Source organism: Rhopilema esculentum, chromosome 20 (assembly GCF_057945365.1).
Source record: "Rhopilema esculentum isolate cy_ngs chromosome 20, ASM5794536v1, whole genome shotgun sequence".
Classification (NCBI taxonomy): domain Eukaryota; kingdom Metazoa; phylum Cnidaria; class Scyphozoa; order Rhizostomeae; family Rhizostomatidae; genus Rhopilema; species Rhopilema esculentum.
In genome coordinates this window covers 14,727,917-14,746,228 of record NC_142834.1, presented here as the reverse complement: position 1 = coordinate 14,746,228, position 18,312 = coordinate 14,727,917, and the positions used below count along the sequence as shown (strand labels likewise).

The following is an 18,312-nucleotide window of genomic DNA, read 5'->3' as shown; positions in this document are numbered from 1 at the left end:
TTCTAAGAAGTATTCTCAACATCACAAATTCAATAACTGGTACTTTTTTGTTAAAATTTTGAATCTATTCGTGAGAAAAAACCAAAAACAACCAGACCTGTCAACCTTCCCGGTTCAGCCGGGAGACTCCCGGTTTTGACTGCTAACTCCCGGTCTCCCGGATTTTAAGATTTTTCTCCTGGCTTCAAAGATGTCTAGCAGAATGTCTAGGAAGATTCTTCACCGAATTTTCGATTGAACTGCGCATCTTAAAGCCTGGTTTCCATTTGATCGTTCACGATCGCTGAGGATCGCTGGAGTTTTGCAGCGATCGTAAACGATCAAATGGAAACCGCATGTCAAATTTGTAGCGATCCCCAGCGATCGTGAACGATCCGATCGTTGAGGATCGCTGGAATAGAAATGAGTTCGCTTCAAAGACAGGTCCATATTGTGTATGTATAATTAAGATATAATGGTCACATTGAATTCCATATGACAACAGTTTTTTGTTAGTGCTTACTGATTAACAAAAAAGCACTCAAAGTTATTATGAAGATATTTCTCTTGATACTTCACTGAAATTTTCTTACTTAAGTTCTTGATGCAAACATATTTCATGATGCAGATGGTCATGATGCAAAAGGCGCAAGTTCAGAGGTGATGGTAAGGAGACTACCGAGGAGACTTGGGCGAGAAAAATGTCCTTAGTATGTCTTCAACAACAAAGTCTAAAGGGAGTTGAAGAATTGTCCCGAGGACGACTTAACCACTGCATGATTCTTTCGATACACAAAGAAAAGACTGTTGAGATAAACCTAATCAGCGTTGCAAATTTATTTTACTATGGCAGGGCTATGGCAGTGAAGAACGTGCCCACACACCTTCGGCCAATTGCGCGGAGATGACTCGAACTTGAAACTTTGTAGCCTTTAAAGAATATTTCATGGAGGGGAAAAGAATTATGTGTTTCAACTGGCGTAGGGATGGAAGGGGGCTAAATTGCTTGAATGTAAAAATAAGAAATTAAAATTATTTTTCGAATACAGCTTAGGCTTTAGATCAGGGATCGGCAACCTTTATAAAACAGGGGGCCAAAGTTGATTTCTGACATGCATACCAGGGCCGCAACTCAAAATACAGTATAATTCTAAATTCTAATGTAAACCAATTCTACCTAACTGCTAATCTTATCAATAAATTTGTATTTATCGGTAAATGTACTGTAACTTGGAAGCAGTTCGTAAATACAAAGATAGATGTAAAGTACATGTTTACTGTTCAGTATGTTATGTTACAAGAAGCTAATGCGCAACTTGGCGCTGCATGTCCTTGGCCAACTTCTCAATATTTGGCAGAATTGTTTATGTTGACAGCCGAATGTTTATGTTGATAGTCATTCGAGATCGCAGTCTACTCTTCGCTTACTTCATCTTTGAGAAGAGACTTTCGCAAAGATTAGTACTTTCAAACATGCAACGCATCTTCTTGGCATGCTGCACCAGACCTGGATATGAACCATCATCCACCATGGAGATACTCTATATAAAACTGGATTATATGAGTTTCCTTGTATTTCTGTTCCAATTGACTGGTACCCTGCAGCTCGATCAACTCCATTTGAAGATGGAAAGTGAACCAAGTAGACAGGGAATTTTTAACAACAATCGAGCAAAGTGCCTAACCTTAGTTTTTGCTCTTGATTTGGGTACTTTAAGCCTTGTTGAACATTTTAAGCTTTGGATACATTTTTGAAACACAAAAGAAATGACGTGATCGATGACGTCATTTTCCTCGGTCACCAACATTTTTAATTCTCTTTTTTGAAAAATCGCTCAAACCATCTTGTTTGCCATTGTAATAGGAGCAAAAAGTTTTAAAGAATAAACTCTATCAGAGCTGCAGATAACGAGTTATTGCTATTTAAAGTTTGCATGACGTCATCAAAATGGTGGTTCTGCAGTTTTCAAGCACGTGGAATTCAAAGGCTCATGGTCATAATTTAGGTTGCTTTACCTCGATTTTGAAGTTTTTTGACCTTTGTGTAATTTGGCAACTCAAAAATGTCATTTGAGCTGATATATTTGCACGCCTGGGAAACTAAGTATTGAACAAAATGCAAGCAAAAGGAAAATGTTCTAATAAAAAATTTTCTTCAAAAAAGGAGCTTTCGACTAAGGTACTAAAGAGGAGCTTTCGTCAGCAATGAAAGGCCGTCGATTCGTCAGCATTGTCGCTCGGCAATGAACTCCAACTTTTACAGCAGCTAGAGGGTGCAATATTAAATAGCACTTATATGCCAAGCATGAGTTGATACCTTTTGCACTCAATCATCACAATCACAGGCGATGCGAGGATGGTTCAATTGTTAGAGACGCTGACTACAGACCCAAGGGTCCGTGGTTCGAGTCTCTGGCATGACCAAACTTTTACCCAAAGTGAGGAGAGTCGCCAGCTCTCTGTAATTCCAGGCATAGGAATCACGAGGTGTTGTCACATCGAGAGGAAGGACCAGGACACTGCTCGATAAGCATAGTTTCTCAGATGCTAGGTAGCAACAAGTACAAGTATAAATGTTGCAGTTATCAGAATGTCTGTCGAAGTCATTTGAAGGAAACGATGCATCTAGCTTTCTCAGATAGGAAAGTTACGGGAATGAGTGCAAGTATTGCTGGCAAGCCATATTCCGAAATTTCAAAACGAATTGTTCAATAGAGAGACAAAAATTACATCAGGACCTTTTCGATACAGCTTCATACATGGAAGTTTTTACATGCGTTAACACGATTCATACTCATTGCGTAATCAGTGTAGTTCTTGGAAAGCAATTACATATCAAGGCAGCTTTGAAGTTAAACAAGTCAACGAAGAACGACAAGAAATTGTACCCAAGGCACGGATCGGCCCTCATATCTAAGTTTCGACCCGTTGGCATCGATCCTTTTTCCACCAGACAACTAAGAGGCATCATATTGAAGAAACATAGGAACAGCTTCATGCGTTAACTGGTAAGCAGAAGCGTGTCATAGAATTTGAGCATCAAGGCAATAACCTGTTCCTATGTTTCTTCAACAAAGGGTCATAAAAGGTCAACATAGTTTCTTTCCGCCAATTGATAAAGCGAGTTTGAGTAGAGAAAGAAATTTCTTCTCTTTCATCTGTTGATAGAATTTTATTGTTGTAGAATTCACTTTTTTGTCACTGTATACAGCCGTTCAAATGAACTCCCGTGCGCCACCCAAGGCTTTCTTAGCTAATTTCTAGGAAATAGCCAAGTTCTCAATATGCTGGTATTTTAAATCGTCGTTAATAAGTTTCTCAGCCCTGTAGAAGTAGGATGTGTTATCTCACCCTGTGATAGCATGGAATGCTGGCAGGGAAGAACACAGTTATTTGCCGAGGCTTCTGCAAATGCTTCCAACTTTGACGAATCTCTCATGGTCATAATTGTTAAACCTGTGTGTTTTTACGCCCAAATTAAAAGCACAAGAACATCAGTATTTTTTGAGATAAGAACTACATCTGATTCTTGCATTACTGCATGAAGCACAAGCCGAATGTCTACGTCTTTGAGAACACACGAATGCAAGAACAAACATCTATTTCTTTAGACTCTGTATGTTTGTGTTCCTCTATGACAATGAAGAATACTTAAGGCATAATATCCTTTCCTTGCTTTGCACAACCCTTGCAATCCTCTTTACGGGCTACTTTAATTTTGCATAGTGATGACGAATCTAACTCCATCTTACCATTTGTGGCATTTATGCAAGCCTTGCAGCATCAACTTTTTACTCGATGATGCACGGAACAGTCCGAGCGTGTAGCAATAGAAAGCGGCACCGGCTTCTATATTCAAGCTCACTTCTTTATTAAAGTGAAAAAGCTTTTTGTACTTTTAATGAGCTAGACGATCGAAACTTTTTTTTCTGTTGACTCGTTATCTTTCGAAGCTGTCTTGATATGCAATTTCTTTCCAAGAGCTACTCTGACCATGCAATGCCTATGAATCGTGTTAACACATGTATTAGCTTCCATGTATGTTTATATAAAGTTGTATCGAAAAGGTCCTGTGTAACGTTTGTCTCTCTATTGAGCAATTCGTTGTGAAATTTGGAATATGGCTTACCAGTAATTCTTACATCAATTCTATCAATCTTCAGGTCTGAGAATACTGGATGCAAAGTCAGGGACAGATTTAAGCGGCAAGGATAAGGGTGTGGGCTGTAAGATAATAATTGAATTTTCGTGCCACACCCTTCATGTCACTGGAAAATGATGGAAACGCCTATCTTTAAAATTCGGTTTTAATTTAAAGATAAAGAAGATAACAAGGTAAACAAAGAAAAATCTTGGCGATATTTGATTACTATTGACTACCAAAAAATGTTTTTAAACAAATGGTAGCAAAATTTGCCAAAGGACACAAATTGTTGCACCACCCCCTCCCCCCACCATCATAGTAAATCTGTCCCTGTGCATCGTTTCCTTCAAATGACTTCGACAGACATTCTGATAACTGCAACATCGCTTGTAATTGTGATGATTGAGTGCAAGAGGTATCAACTCATGCTTGGCATATAAGTGCTATTTAATATTGCACCCTCTAGCTGCTGTAAAAGTTGGAGTTCATTGCCGAGCGACAATGCTGACGAATCGACGGTCTTTCATTGCTGACGAAAGCTCCTCTTCAGTATAGCTTTTTTGAAGAAAAATTTTTATTAGAACATTGTCCTTTTGCTTGCATTTTGTTCAATACTTAGTTTCCAAGGCGTGCAAATATATCAGCTCAAATAACATTATTGAGTTGCCAAATAACACAAAGGTCAAAAAACTTCAAAATCGAGGTAAAGCAACCTAAATTATGACCATGAGCCTTTGAATTCCACGTGCTTGAAAACTGCAGAACCGCCATTTTGATGACGTCATGCAAACTTAAATAGCAATAACTCGTTATCTGCAGGTCTGATAGAGTTTATTCTTTAGAACTTTTTGCTCCTATTACAATGCCAAACAAGATGGTTGGAGCGATTTTTCAAAAAAGAGAATTAAAAATTTTGATGACTGGGGAAAATGACGTCATCGATCACGTGATTTCTATTGTGTTACAAAAATGTATCCAAGGCTTAAAATATTCAGCAAGGCTTAAAATACCCAAATAAAGAGCAAAAACTAAGGTTAGGCACTTTGCTCGATTGTTGTTAAAAATTCCCTGTCTAAAGTTCCATTGATTCAGCTGAGTTTTACAAAGATGTTGCATAAGCAGGAACGTGACAACATGTTCATACATGACATTCACAAATTGACCATGGCCTTGAAGCTTCTTGTTCAGCTTGTTCCATTGACTAGTAGTGACAACGAGGAATGCTAATCTAGACAAGAATCTAGGATCACTGAATCCGAGCCGACATTCGTGCATTGGGCCAAATTATTTACAGGTTAACAAGGGCCTTCCGGGCCACACAAAAGTACCTTGCGGGCCACATGTGGCCCGCGGGCCGCGGGTTGCCGACCCCTGCTTTAGATAATCATAGAGACTGAAACTTTGAAAGAGATAGGGACTGGAATTCGCTTTGACGTAGATAAAGACTAAAGATTCGAAAATTCCTTTCAGCTCCTTACATTGTGGGGAAAAGGCTGGCCTAAGTCACTCTGACTTGCCAATTATTATGCTCAAGAAGTTCGTGTGATTAAACGGCTTGAAAGGCCACAATCTCAAACATAATCTGGATGTTCTACCTATCTTGCAGAACCCGTTTCCAACTATATCGATTCAAAAACGATAGCCGAAGCTTAACTTTAATCCTTTTTCTTCAAACGCGTGCGACTCTCACAACTCTTACTCCTACCTACCTTGATCACGTGATCTTACCTCCACGTTAACAAAACGCTATTTTCTACACTCCCCGCGCGGGAAATACGAATTTACGATACTTCTAACAGAACAAGTTGAACAAAACGAATTAAGTAAATACTAATTAGGATATAAACTCCACGACGTCCTCGTCCATAACCGGTGTTATTTGAGGTTCTGAAATATCGTTATCTAGTTCTTCGATTTCTTCCGTAAGTTCTACCGGGTACAGCAGCTTGACAGGACGACGAATATCTATTGTTTTACCGTTGCTGTATACTCTTACAACTGCTGATCGAACGTGTTTGTCCTTTCCATGAACCAATTCAACGATTCTCCCGAGTTTCCACATCTGACGCGGACGTTTCTCCTCATAAACTGTGACTACGTGTCCCTTACGAATCAAACGACTTTTCAACAATTTCTTTGCTGTATGAAACTCGCGCAAACTGGTTAAATATTCTTTGCTAAATCTTTTACGAAAATGTTCCAAAACGAGGTTCAAATATCTTTCGCGTCTTTTTAGCGATTTATTGTCACTACCGACGTCAGAGAGTCCATTTTTCCTTGGTTTATCGAGAATTCTACGCCCCATTATCAAATGACTTGGGGTAAGGGGTTCCCCAATTTCATCGTAAAGATAAGTAAGTGGCCGCGAATTTAAAACTCCTTCAACTTCAATTAAATGCGTATTTAGCTCTTCATAGTTCAGCTTTGCATTTCGCAAAGTTTTTCGAAGGCACTTCTTAACAGATTGAACTAATCTTTCATAAAATCTACCGAACCACGGGGCACGCTCCGTAATGAAACTCCATTGGGTACCGTTCTCGTTTATATACAGTTTCAACGACGAATCTTTAAATGTCTTCCCATTGTCACTAATGATAAAATTTGGAATTCCTCTTCTGGCCTGGAAACGCTTTAGAGCTCGAATTAAAGCATCAGCTCCCAAATCTGGCGCGAGTTCTAAATGAATAGCACGTGTACTAGCGCAAGTAATTAGAACAATATACGATTTGAATATTGTATTTTCATTCCCAAAAATATTCTTCACGAAAATAGGCCCGGCATAATCAATTCCGATTTTTGCGAAGGGGTGTCCAACATCGGTCCGAAAATCGGGAAGATCGGGCTCGGGGGGAACATTGTAATTTTTCCCTTGAATTCGTTTGCACTTTACGCAGCTCCCTAAAAATTTTCTGACCTTTTGCCTTCCACGTACAATCCAATATCGCGCTCGCAGTTCCGTTAATGTTTCTTTTACTCCATTATGACGCACGTTTTCGTGGCATCGCGCTAAAATTAAGTCAGTAATGTGTCCTTCTCTAGGTAAAATCACTGGAAAACGCGTTTCATATGGCAAGGGCGCATTACCAATTCTACCTCTACAACGTAAAAGTTTATCTTCATCTTCAAAAAGACTCAAATTTGATTTCAAATTCTGAAAACTTTTATCCTCCTTTATTTCACTTTGGACACATAAAAGCCACCTCAACCTCGCAATTTCAAATTCCTCGCAAGTAAGTTCCTCAATTATCGTCTCTGTTTTAGCAATGCGTGCTCGAATGTTGTTTACAAAACGAAGCACAAAAGCAGTTACTCGAAGTAATTTACTCAGTTCACTAAATCTTTCAGCGTCAATTATCGTATTCAGACTGGCTCTATTTTCAGTCACCAAATTCACTATGGTCGATTCGCCATCAATATCAGAATTCAAAGACTCGGAGACTGAGTTATGTTCAGTTGTCGGCCAAAAGTCAGGGGGCATAACCAGAAAATCGGGGCCTCGCCACCAAAATGAATTTACTTTCAACGTCGACGCTTTTGCTCCCCTTGACAAAATATCGGCGGGATTTTGCTTGGAAGGGCAGTAACACCATTGCGAAGGCGCAGACAACTCCCTTATTTCAACTACTCGATTTTGAACGAAGGGTTTTAGCGTTTTGCTAATGCTTCGAATCCACCACAGCGTAATCTGCGAATCACACCAATAAACGCAATCCCGAATTTGAATTTTCTTGCTTAACGCCTGCTTGACGCTGTTCATCAATCTCGCGAGAATTAACGCTGCTAACAGTTCCAGACGGGGGACGGTTTCCCCTCCGATAGGCGCGATGCGTGTTTTGGATGAAATGAGACACGGAAATTTCTCACCAAATTTCAATGTGTACACAATATAAACACAACCCCCGTACGCATTTAAGGAGGCGTCGCAAAACCCATGTAAATCAATAAAGTCAATATCATCAGCATTGAACTTTCTATCGAGATAAAATCTGTCAAAACAAATTTGCCCAGTTTCTTGCATGTCCTTAATAATATTAAACCACTGTGTCAGAATAGGATCACTGCAGGGAAAATCCCAATCGTTGTTTTCTTTACACAACTGTTGAAATATCAGCTTAAGGGGCATAATAGCCGGACTGATCAAACCAAGTGGGTCAAACAATTTGGCTGTCGTAGCTAAAACAACTCTTTTAGTAATGACTTTATCAATATTCCCTATCATAGATGGAAAGTCGAATTTCAATTGATCAGTCTCCACATTCCAAATTAGTCCCAGTACTTTTATTTCAGGTCGACTGTCCTTTAGTAAATTTCCTTCCATCTCATTGATTTTATCTAATACAGCCTTTGAATTAGACACCCACTTTCGCATATTGAAAGCCCCTGCGGCAAATCGTGCCTTTAATTTTTCGTACAACACAAGGCATTCGTTTTCAGTATTTAAACTACCCACAAAATCATCACAATAAAGTGAATTTGCAACTGTTTCGACAAAGTTAGCATCTTCGTTTATGTACTGCGACATATGGTAGCGTACTGTTGCATTCAAAACAAACGGGCTGGATACTAGTCCAAAACATAATCTTCGAAATCTATAAATTACCACCTTGGGGTCATCAGAAGCGAGGTCATTAACCCATAAAAAACGTAGAAAATCACGATGTTCCGGGGCGATAGAAATATTTAGAAACGCTTTTTCGATATCCCCGACAAGAACAACCTTTCCCGCGCGAAATCTTACCAAGATGTCATACAGCAGAGGAAGTAGCGAGGGACCTGGGTCCAAAACATCATTTAGACTAATGCCTTCCCCTTTGTACTTAGCCGATGCGTCAAAAACCACTCTTAATTTAGTAGTTTCCTTGTCTGGCCTCAAAACATGACGATGCGGTAAATAAGTTACCATACCCACTTTAGGCGTAATACGATCACTCTCATCTACCCTTTCAATTATCCCCTCGCTTAATTGCTCCTTTATCACTTCATCATACTTCTTGGCAACTTCACTATCTTCGTTCAATTTAATCAACTGCCTCGAGAGCCTTTTTTGTGCGAGGGAATAATTGTCCGGGACCGAAGAGTGTCCATCTTTAAAGGGCAATTTCACTTCATATCTATTTTCGATAAAACGGACATCTTCTTCAAATTTCTTCATCACCCCCTGCTCTACAGCATTGTCCTTTACACCAATCGATTCATTATTCCAAAAGTTTTTTATTTCATTTACTAAACCACAGTCTTCTGTTTCAATTACTTGTGCATCAATCTTTAAAAGATGTGAAGATGAATTTTCACTTACCATTTGTGTAGGGCCAGAAACCACCCAGCCTACCTTCGTTTCCATAGCAACAGGACTTATTCCTTCGCCTCGTATTACATTACCTCCAACGAAATGCCAATAATAATCCGCTCCAACCAGAATTTCCACCTTTCTATCGGCTTCCAACTCGTCTCCATCACAGTAATCCGCAAGGTCTAATCCGCGCAGATGCTCGTATTTTTCGATAGCCATAGATAACAACTGGTTGCTGATAGGCGTGCAAATAACAGGAACTACGTAGGCTTGTACCACGATTTCCGTACCGTCCTTGCACACAATTCCGAGTTGAACAATTTCACATGTTGTGAACTTCGGTGATACGTCCCCAAACGTTTTTATAAACATTTTGTCCTTGCCGATCACTGGCAAACTGAGGGCATTTTTCAGATCTGACGTCACATAAGTATTTTGGCTCCCTGAGTCGAAAACCAGGCGCACAGTACTCACGTTCTGCTTTTGGGGGGTTTTCACTGGCACTCGCGCGGTTTGTAGCAATACCGAATTCCTCGTGTTTGTGTGCATGTTCGTTGTCGATTGATGTGGAGAAACTTCTAGGGCATCGTTTTTCTTCTCACTGCCTTTTATCGCATTGGTCTTTTCGTTTACCCCCTCTCTAACATAGCAATCGCAAATCGTAGAGTGATGTCGGCGGTTGCACTTCAAGCATCGCATGTTGGTGCGGCAATTTCGTGCGACATGACCCGGTCGCAAGCAAATAAAGCATCGATTCTTTTGCGACAATATTTTCCTTCTCACGTTGTGGTCGGTTACTGTCTTACACAAATGCGACTTGTGTGCTGCATCGCAATAAACGCATTTAATCGCTCTATACTTTTCATTATCTATACCATGTTCCGTATACAACGCGGCGGTCGTGGCTTGGTTGTTTCGTGCCACCCATCTCACCTTCGTTTCTTCAATGGGGGCTTGTTTACGACTTTGCCCGACGGTTACTTTACTTAACAAACATTTTTCACGCACCTGCACTTCTTCATTGATACAACATAGTATTTCCGATAAATCCGAGTTCTTCACTTTTCTTGTTATAGCGATTCTAAGCTCTGCAGGGAGTTTGTTTATAACAATCGGCGATAGCAATTGTTCATAGCCACTAACTGGCAATCCTAGTGCCCCCAAACTTCTAACATTTGATTCAATTTGGTCGTACATTTCTCTCAATTTCTTTACATCATTCATCGACTCTACTGCAGCAATGTTCAATAGTTTATCCATGTGGGTTGAAATGATGACCTGGTCATCACCAAATCTCCTTTTCAGCAAATCAATGGCTTCACTATACGTCGCGTTCGAAACTTTCAACCCCGCAATTGCATCCGCGGCAACTCCTTCTAACTGCGATTTTAAATAACTAAATTTCACAACATTTTCTAAAGTTTCATCGGAATCTATTGCAGCGCGAAACATTTCCCAAAAGGAAGGCCATTCAGTAGGATTTCCTGTAAAAACTTTCAACTTCAGCTGTGGCAGCTTTGTTACTCTTCTCGTTGGCTCCCTTGTGGGGGTATTTTCTCCATTTGCTTTTTCCGCTCCGCTTTTCTGAATCAAAACTTTCAACCGCGATTCGATTTTCGTTATACAAAACCGTATTGACGCTTCCACGTCTTTACTCTCAAAAACTTCATCTTCGAACTTCGATTCCTCTATCGCGTCCACTATCCATTTGTCCATCTCTTTTAGTTCAGCGAGTTGCTCGAGCAAAATCTCCTTGTTAGTTAGCAATCTGTTTGCTTCTTCTTCTCCATTCTCTTTCAAAAGCTTCTCCGTATTATCAATTATTTTCTTAACGTATCTTCTTGTAACGCTTCTTGCCTTAACTTTTTTCTTTAACTCTGCTTCCGCCATATTTCCGATGAACGATAAACAAACTCAAAATATATCCCGGCAAAACGGCACCATGTGGGGAAAAGGCTGGCCTAAGTCACTCTGACTTGCCAATTATTATGCTCAAGAAGTTCGTGTGATTAAACGGCTTGAAAGGCCACAATCTCAAACATAATCTGGATGTTCTACCTATCTTGCAGAACCCGTTTCCAACTATATCGATTCAAAAACGATAGCCGAAGCTTAACTTTAATCCTTTTTCTTCAAACGCGTGCGACTCTCACAACTCTTACTCCTACCTACCTTGATCACGTGATCTTACCTCCACGTTAACAAAACGCTATTTTCTACATACATCATAATTTGGGTTTGAATCAGTTTTTACTAATTTTGTATGTATGATTGCATCAATGCAGATTCATTGGTATGTTGCAATAAATCTGAACATTTGTTGAGTATATTGCACCTGCCACAAGTATAGGGGAAGGATATGTGTCTGCCGCTTAACTAAATTATAAGAAAATGAAGTATAACGTATTGTAATAGAAATATAAATGAGATGAGGAGTTATACAGTCAAGTATGATCAAGAGTCCGTGGTCCCTAAATCGAGTACATAGCCAAGTCTGCGTTCAGGGAAGATAGTTCTTACTATATGCAATGTGTATTATTCATTTATAAATATCTAAGTTACGGTAATTTAATTACCATGAAAGCTGTGCCATTTTTGACACATGATAATGATTCAGAAAAAATGTTTGTGCCCTTTTTATTGGTTTTGGCTCCCCCTGTTCAAACCTGCGTCCGGGTGCAAAATGCACGATAGAATATGCCCGGATCCGGAACTGGCATATCAGCATCAAGTTTTGTTTTAACTCTCGACATCAATTAATGTGTATACCGTAAATCCTCGAATTTCCCCCCCCCCCTCGAATAAGCCCCCACCCTAACTGCAAATTGTCAATAAGCCCCCTCCCCCTCGAATAAGCCTCCACTGCTATCGTAGATTCTCAAATTGGTCCCCTCAATTTGATGATTTTTGCCATCAGTTTGATGAGGTCGCCTATGGCGTTTCAGTGAATTACCACAACAAATTCATACTTTTGGTAGTAATTAATCAAATGCTCATAAAGAAATTACTACTAAAATAAACGATGTCTTCTTAATGTCAACAATGATTCTATAAGCCCCCCCCCCTCGTATAAGCCCCCCCTCGAATAAGCCCCCATCCAAAAATATAAAAAATAGATAAGCTGTTACGGTACGAAGATCGAACTTCTATCACGTGCTGGTCCACGTGGTTATCAGCGTGAACATCCTTTTATTAACTTTTATGCTTTTTAACTATTGTTCTATTCTAGTATCTAATTGGCTGTTATCATGTTCTGTTTTGTTATTGGCTAGCTGTATTTTAGAAAGGGTATAAAGGAGCTTGCCTGTTTTAGAGTAGGAGGCTTTTTTACTGTGGGCGTTCCCGCCTTGCCAAAAGAATCGTGGCCGCCGTTTCCCGATGAAAGTCGAAGCGTGTGTCGCTTGAAAGACGTCGCTGTTGCCATTCGAAGTATTTAATTCAGAGACGCCACAAGTCGCCAATACTAAAGCAAGCAAGCTAAAGGTCGTGAGTGCTTTGTTTTCATTGTTATTCTTAGCTTTTCTATATTCTTTATATTAAACATTTGAGACTGATTGCCTATGAAGTTTTTCGTTGACTCACAAACTGTTAGACTTAGAGGCGTAGTCTAATATTGGTGCCCCGTGTGAGGATTACTACTTTCCAGGAAAAGTTTTCGGAAAATTTTTGAGAGAACAGTATATTTTGTTGCAACAGTTTTGAACTTTAATGAAGATTACGGATACAAACTCTTGGGAAACGGAATTAAAGGAATTTGACGAACTTGCTGTTTTTCTTATTGTGGCAACATACTAACTTTGTTTTATGGAACTAAAGAAACTGAGAAATAGTAAAAGTCGATACACTTTTTGAAATAAACTTGTATCGTGATATCTCAGTCTATTTTGCTTGCGTGTTTTGTGCTTTCGTGACACATTGGTGTGATATTGCGTATGTTTAACTTATTGAATTGAACTGCGTCATTGAACAATTATCACTTATGCTATACGCCAAGATCGTTGCCAGCTCATTTGTTTGCCTTTAACAATCGCATTGTTAACGGTTGTATCGACTTTCCTGTTGTTTATAATCGAATTAGCGTAAACAAAATGGAGGAACAAAACGCCGCTTTTGCTGCAACAATTAATGACTTGCAAAATCAAATGACTGCTGTTCAAGCAGCGATTGAAGGAAATAATCAAGTCACTGTATTTAAGCCTCGTCCTTTTAATGGCTTACCCAATGAGGATTTGAATGAATGGTTAATGAAATTTGAACGTTTCGCAAAGTTTTATAATTGGTCCAATGCCAAAAAGCTCGGCGCGATTTCGCTACTTTTGGATGGCCCTGCGTTAGCCTGGCTACATACACAAAATCCCGACACAGTCAATAATTACAACAACTTGGTTGAGGCACTCAAGTCTCATTTCGGCGCTCAAAACCTTGATTTTCTATTTCGCCAAGAGCTTTATTCTCGAAAACAAGGACCTTTAGAGCCTTTATCACTGTATACGGCCGACATAATTAAAATGTGCCAACGTTTAAGTATTTCTGACAAAGACATGATGAACATTTTCATTAATGGCCTTTCTAGTGAAATAAAAAACTATGTCATTCTTAATCAGCCAGATTCGTTTGAAAAAGCCGAGAGCCTCGCCCGTTTGCGCGATGCAGTTATAAAGAACACGCCTGATATGCGAAATTCCAGTACTTTCCAAGACCAACGTATTAAGGAACTCGAAGGACAAGTGAATTTATTGATGTCTTCCATGTCAGCCAAACGTTTACCAACGCAAGCATTACCAGTACAGGCTGTTGGATTCGAAAACTTTTCCCAGCCTGCCCCCGTACCTGTAGCTACTGCTGCTGCTAATTATGTTTCACGCAATGAGCTATCTGAATTAAGACAAGACATGTTGGCAGTTATGGATGCTAGGTTGAAACAAAATTTTCAAGGAAAAGGGGGTCCTAATTATTTTCCAGCACGTCAAAGTCAAAAGGGTGTTCGTGGCCGCAACCTGCGCGCAACGGACGGCCAACCAATTTGTAATAAGTGTCAGAGAGTTGGTCACGTGGCTCGTTATTGTCCAGAGTCAAATCAATCATTTAACAAGTCTCAGAATCAAAGTTTCAGAAACGGTCAACAACATTTAAACGGAATGGGACCTTCTCGGTGGGGTCAATGAAGGTCCATAACCGCCCTATTAATGTATTTCGCCCCAAAGAGAAAAACTCTAAACCTGATAAAGAACTGCAGACGTGGTTTGACAATCGAAAACTTTCGAAGTCCTGTCAAAGTACTAGTAAAAGTTTTGTACCTGACGCAAAACAAACTTTTGGCCGTGAATGTCAACCCATTCAAACTGATCTTGCGAATAATTTGGCAGTAAAATCGATTCATCAAGAATCTAACAATGAAAAGGAAATACTAAACAATGATTTGCCGTTGATTTCATCTGAATTCTCTTATTCGTCGTCGACTCAAAGTAATGTCCTTATCTGGGGGATTGTCGAGAAACAAAACTTTAAATTGTTGGTCGATACTGGTGCAGCTGTAACTGTAATTAGTGACAAATTTTATAACGACTTTTTGCGTGTAGCCTATCGCGTGCGCCGACAAGAAAGTCTTAACAGCGTGAAGACTGCGGACGGAAAAGAGGTTCCTGTTATTGGAGCTGTCTCGTTTCCAATACTCGTAGGATCGGTTTCCTATCAATGTCATGCTTTTGTGGTAGCTAGTTTAGCTTATAATATTGTACTTGGTCGTGATTTCTTGCATGAGTACGGTGCAGTTATTGATGTCCGTCAGCAATTTGTCGATTTTTCTGGTAAAAACAAAATAAATTTTGCTTCAGGGGAGTACCCCCCACTGATCTCTGATGTAAGAGTTTCAAAAACTTTTGTTATCGATGCCCAGAGTGAATTGGTAATTCCAGCTCGTTTAGAAAAATTTGCTACGTCACATGTTGTTGGCTTAATTGAAGCAGTGCCTAAACTTTCTGATCGTTATCATCTGTATGGGGCCTGCTCGTTGTCTTCTCCTAATGAAAACGGTGAAGTGACTTTTCGCTTACTAAATCCTTCAGACACACCTGTCATTCTGTACAAAGGTTCAACTGTAGGTAGATTTCATCAAATAACATCCCCTGATGACATAGTTTCGCTAGAATCTAAAGAGGTATCATCCATGGAAGCTCCTTCGCAGAGTCAGTATAATTCTTCTCCTCGTGAATTCAGTCTCCAGTTTAAGTCACTGCCTAGTCCTTCACTGTCTACTGCAGAAAATACTCAGCTGAATGAACTTTTAAATGAATATGCTGACATCTTTGCATCATCATCTCTTGATCTTGGTCACACAAATATCATTGAACATGAAATCGATACTGGTGATGCTAGGCCTATCAAGCAGCAGCCTTATAGAGTTTCTCAAGCACAAAGAGCAGAAATCGACCGTCATATTTCGAATATGCTTGAGCAGAAAATAATCAGTGTTTCTTGTAGTCCTTGGAGCTCTCCTGTTGTTTTAGTGAAAAAGAAGGACGGTACAACTCGATTTTGTATCGATTATCGAAAACTTAACGCTGTCACTCGTAAAGATAGTTATCCTTTGCCTAGAATTGATGATGCCCTTGATGCTCTTTCTGGTTCCAGATACTTTTCAACTCTTGATTTGCAATCTGGATATCATCAAGTTGCAATGCACGATGATTCTAAAGAGAAAACTGCCTTTATTGCGCATTCAGGATTGTACGAATTTAATGTGTTAAGTTTTGGCCTAACGAACGCCCCGCCGAACTTTCAACGTCTAATGAGCAATGTGTTACATGGCCTCGATTGGAAAATTTGCTTAATATACATAGACGATATTATCATCTTTTCGGAATCTTATGAAGAACATCTCGCACGCTTGCGTCTCGTATTTAATCGTTTGCGTGATGCGAACTTGAAACTAAAACCCTCGAAGTGTCGTTTCGCCAGTCAGTCTGTTGACTTTCTCGGTTTTGTGGTTTCATCAAAAGGAATTTCACCTGATTCCAGCAAGATTGAAGTTGTTAAATCGTTTCCAGTTCCAAAATCAGTAAAGGAGGTTCGTAGTTTCCTCGGCCTTTGTAATTACTACAGACGTTTTGTTGAAGGTTTTTCGAAAATTGCTTCACCTTTGAATCGTTTAACTCGCAAGGACGTTGCGTTTGCTTGGACACCTGAGTGCCAGTCTGCTTTTCAAACATTAAAGAACCGTTTGTGTTCTCCTCCGATTCTGGCCTATCCAGACTTTAATTTGCCTTTTCATCTGTTCACGGATGCAAGCCATTCAGCGTTAGGCTATATTTTAGGACAGATAGTCGATGGTAAAGAGCACGTGATAGCGTATGGTGGTCGTGAATTGAGCTCTGCTGAAACTCGCTATAGCACTACTGAGCGTGAAGCCTTAGCTGTTGTGGATGGCATAAAAAAGTATGAGCCTTATTTGTCCGGAAAAAAGTTCTTTGTTCATACCGATCATGGCAGTTTATCTTGGTTAATGCGTGTCAAAGACCCTACTGGCCGCCTTGCACGTTGGGCCTTACGTTTGCAACAGTATGATTTTGAAATTATTCATCGCCCTGGTGTTGCTAACGGTAATGCAGACGCCCTTTCTCGTTGCGTCTATTCTGCATCTCCTTCTGCTCATGAAGTTTCCTCTCTCGATTTACCAGTAGCAGTTGTCAACCATCCTTGCCCACCACCATCTACCTTGCATAAATTACAACGACAAGACAAAGATCTTGCTGACATAATTCAGTATTTAGAAACGTCGGAATTGCCAAGTAGTGACACTAAAGCTCGCGCGTTATTGCTGTCTATCGATTCTTTTTATTTGGATGAACATGGAATCCTTTGTCATCTATGGACACCTGGAAAGCGTCGTGCTAAGTCTCTATGTACTCATGTCGTTATTCCTGCGTCTCTTCGTCATGAAATTCTTGTTTCTCTTCATGATGACCCAACTGCCGGACACCTTGGCTCGGAGAAAACCTACGAAAAGGTTCGTTTGAGATATTACTGGCCAGGAATGTACAAAGATATTGAACACTGGTGTCGTTCTTGTGTAGATTGCGCAATGAAGAAAAGTCCGCGAAATAAACGCAAGGCTCCGTTACTGCCTATTCCAATTGAAGGTGCTTTCGATCGTGTTGCTATGGACATTTTAGGCCCGTTTCCTGTTTCAGAAGATGGAAACCGTTACATTATCGTTTTTTCGGACTATTATACGCGTTGGCCAGAGGCATTTGCCCTACCATCTACGGAAGCTCCACGAATTGCTCAACTGTTAGTTGACGAAATACTCGCTCGGCATAGTGCACCTCGCACTCTACTTTCTGATCGTGGATCCAATTTTCTATCGTCTATTGTTAACGAGGTTTGTAAAATAATGAACACGCGCAAATTGAACACTACCGCGTACCATCCGCAGACTGATGGCCTTGTCGAACGATTCAATGGAACTCTTGCTGAAGGCTTATCAATGTATGTCAGCAGTCATCAAAAGGATTGGGATCGTCATATCCCCATGATTCTCTTCGCGTATCGTGTTTCGCCTCATGCTTCTACTGGTGAGTCGCCCTTCTACTTACTGTACGGTCGTGAGCCTCGTTTACCTGTAGATGCTGCCTTGTTATCGCCCTCCGCTCATCTTTCGTCGTCTGTCGCTGAGCATCGTGCACGTATCCTTACAAATTTGGAGAATGCGCAGCGTATCGTTTCTTCTAAGACGCAGTTGGCCCAACAAAAAATGAAAGAATACTACGATCGTAGCAGTAAACCAGTTCTTTACGACATCGGAGACAAAGTATGGGTGTTTACCCCGAAAAGCAAGAAAGGCTTATCGAAAAAATTATTGCACAACTATCACGGTCCGTACCGTATTGTCGCCAAGCTT

General features: G+C 40.2%; 1 protein-coding gene across 1 annotated transcript; it reads right to left on the bottom strand.

The window, feature by feature from the left end:
* Positions 1-5,957: 5,957 nt before the first annotated feature.
* LOC135693659 (uncharacterized) lies at positions 5,958-11,303 on the bottom strand. Its single transcript, XM_089114369.1, has one exon. The coding sequence runs from the start codon at positions 11,301-11,303 to the stop codon at positions 5,958-5,960; it is 5,346 nt and encodes a 1,781-aa protein (XP_088970495.1).
* Between the last annotated feature and the right edge of the window lie 7,009 nt (positions 11,304-18,312).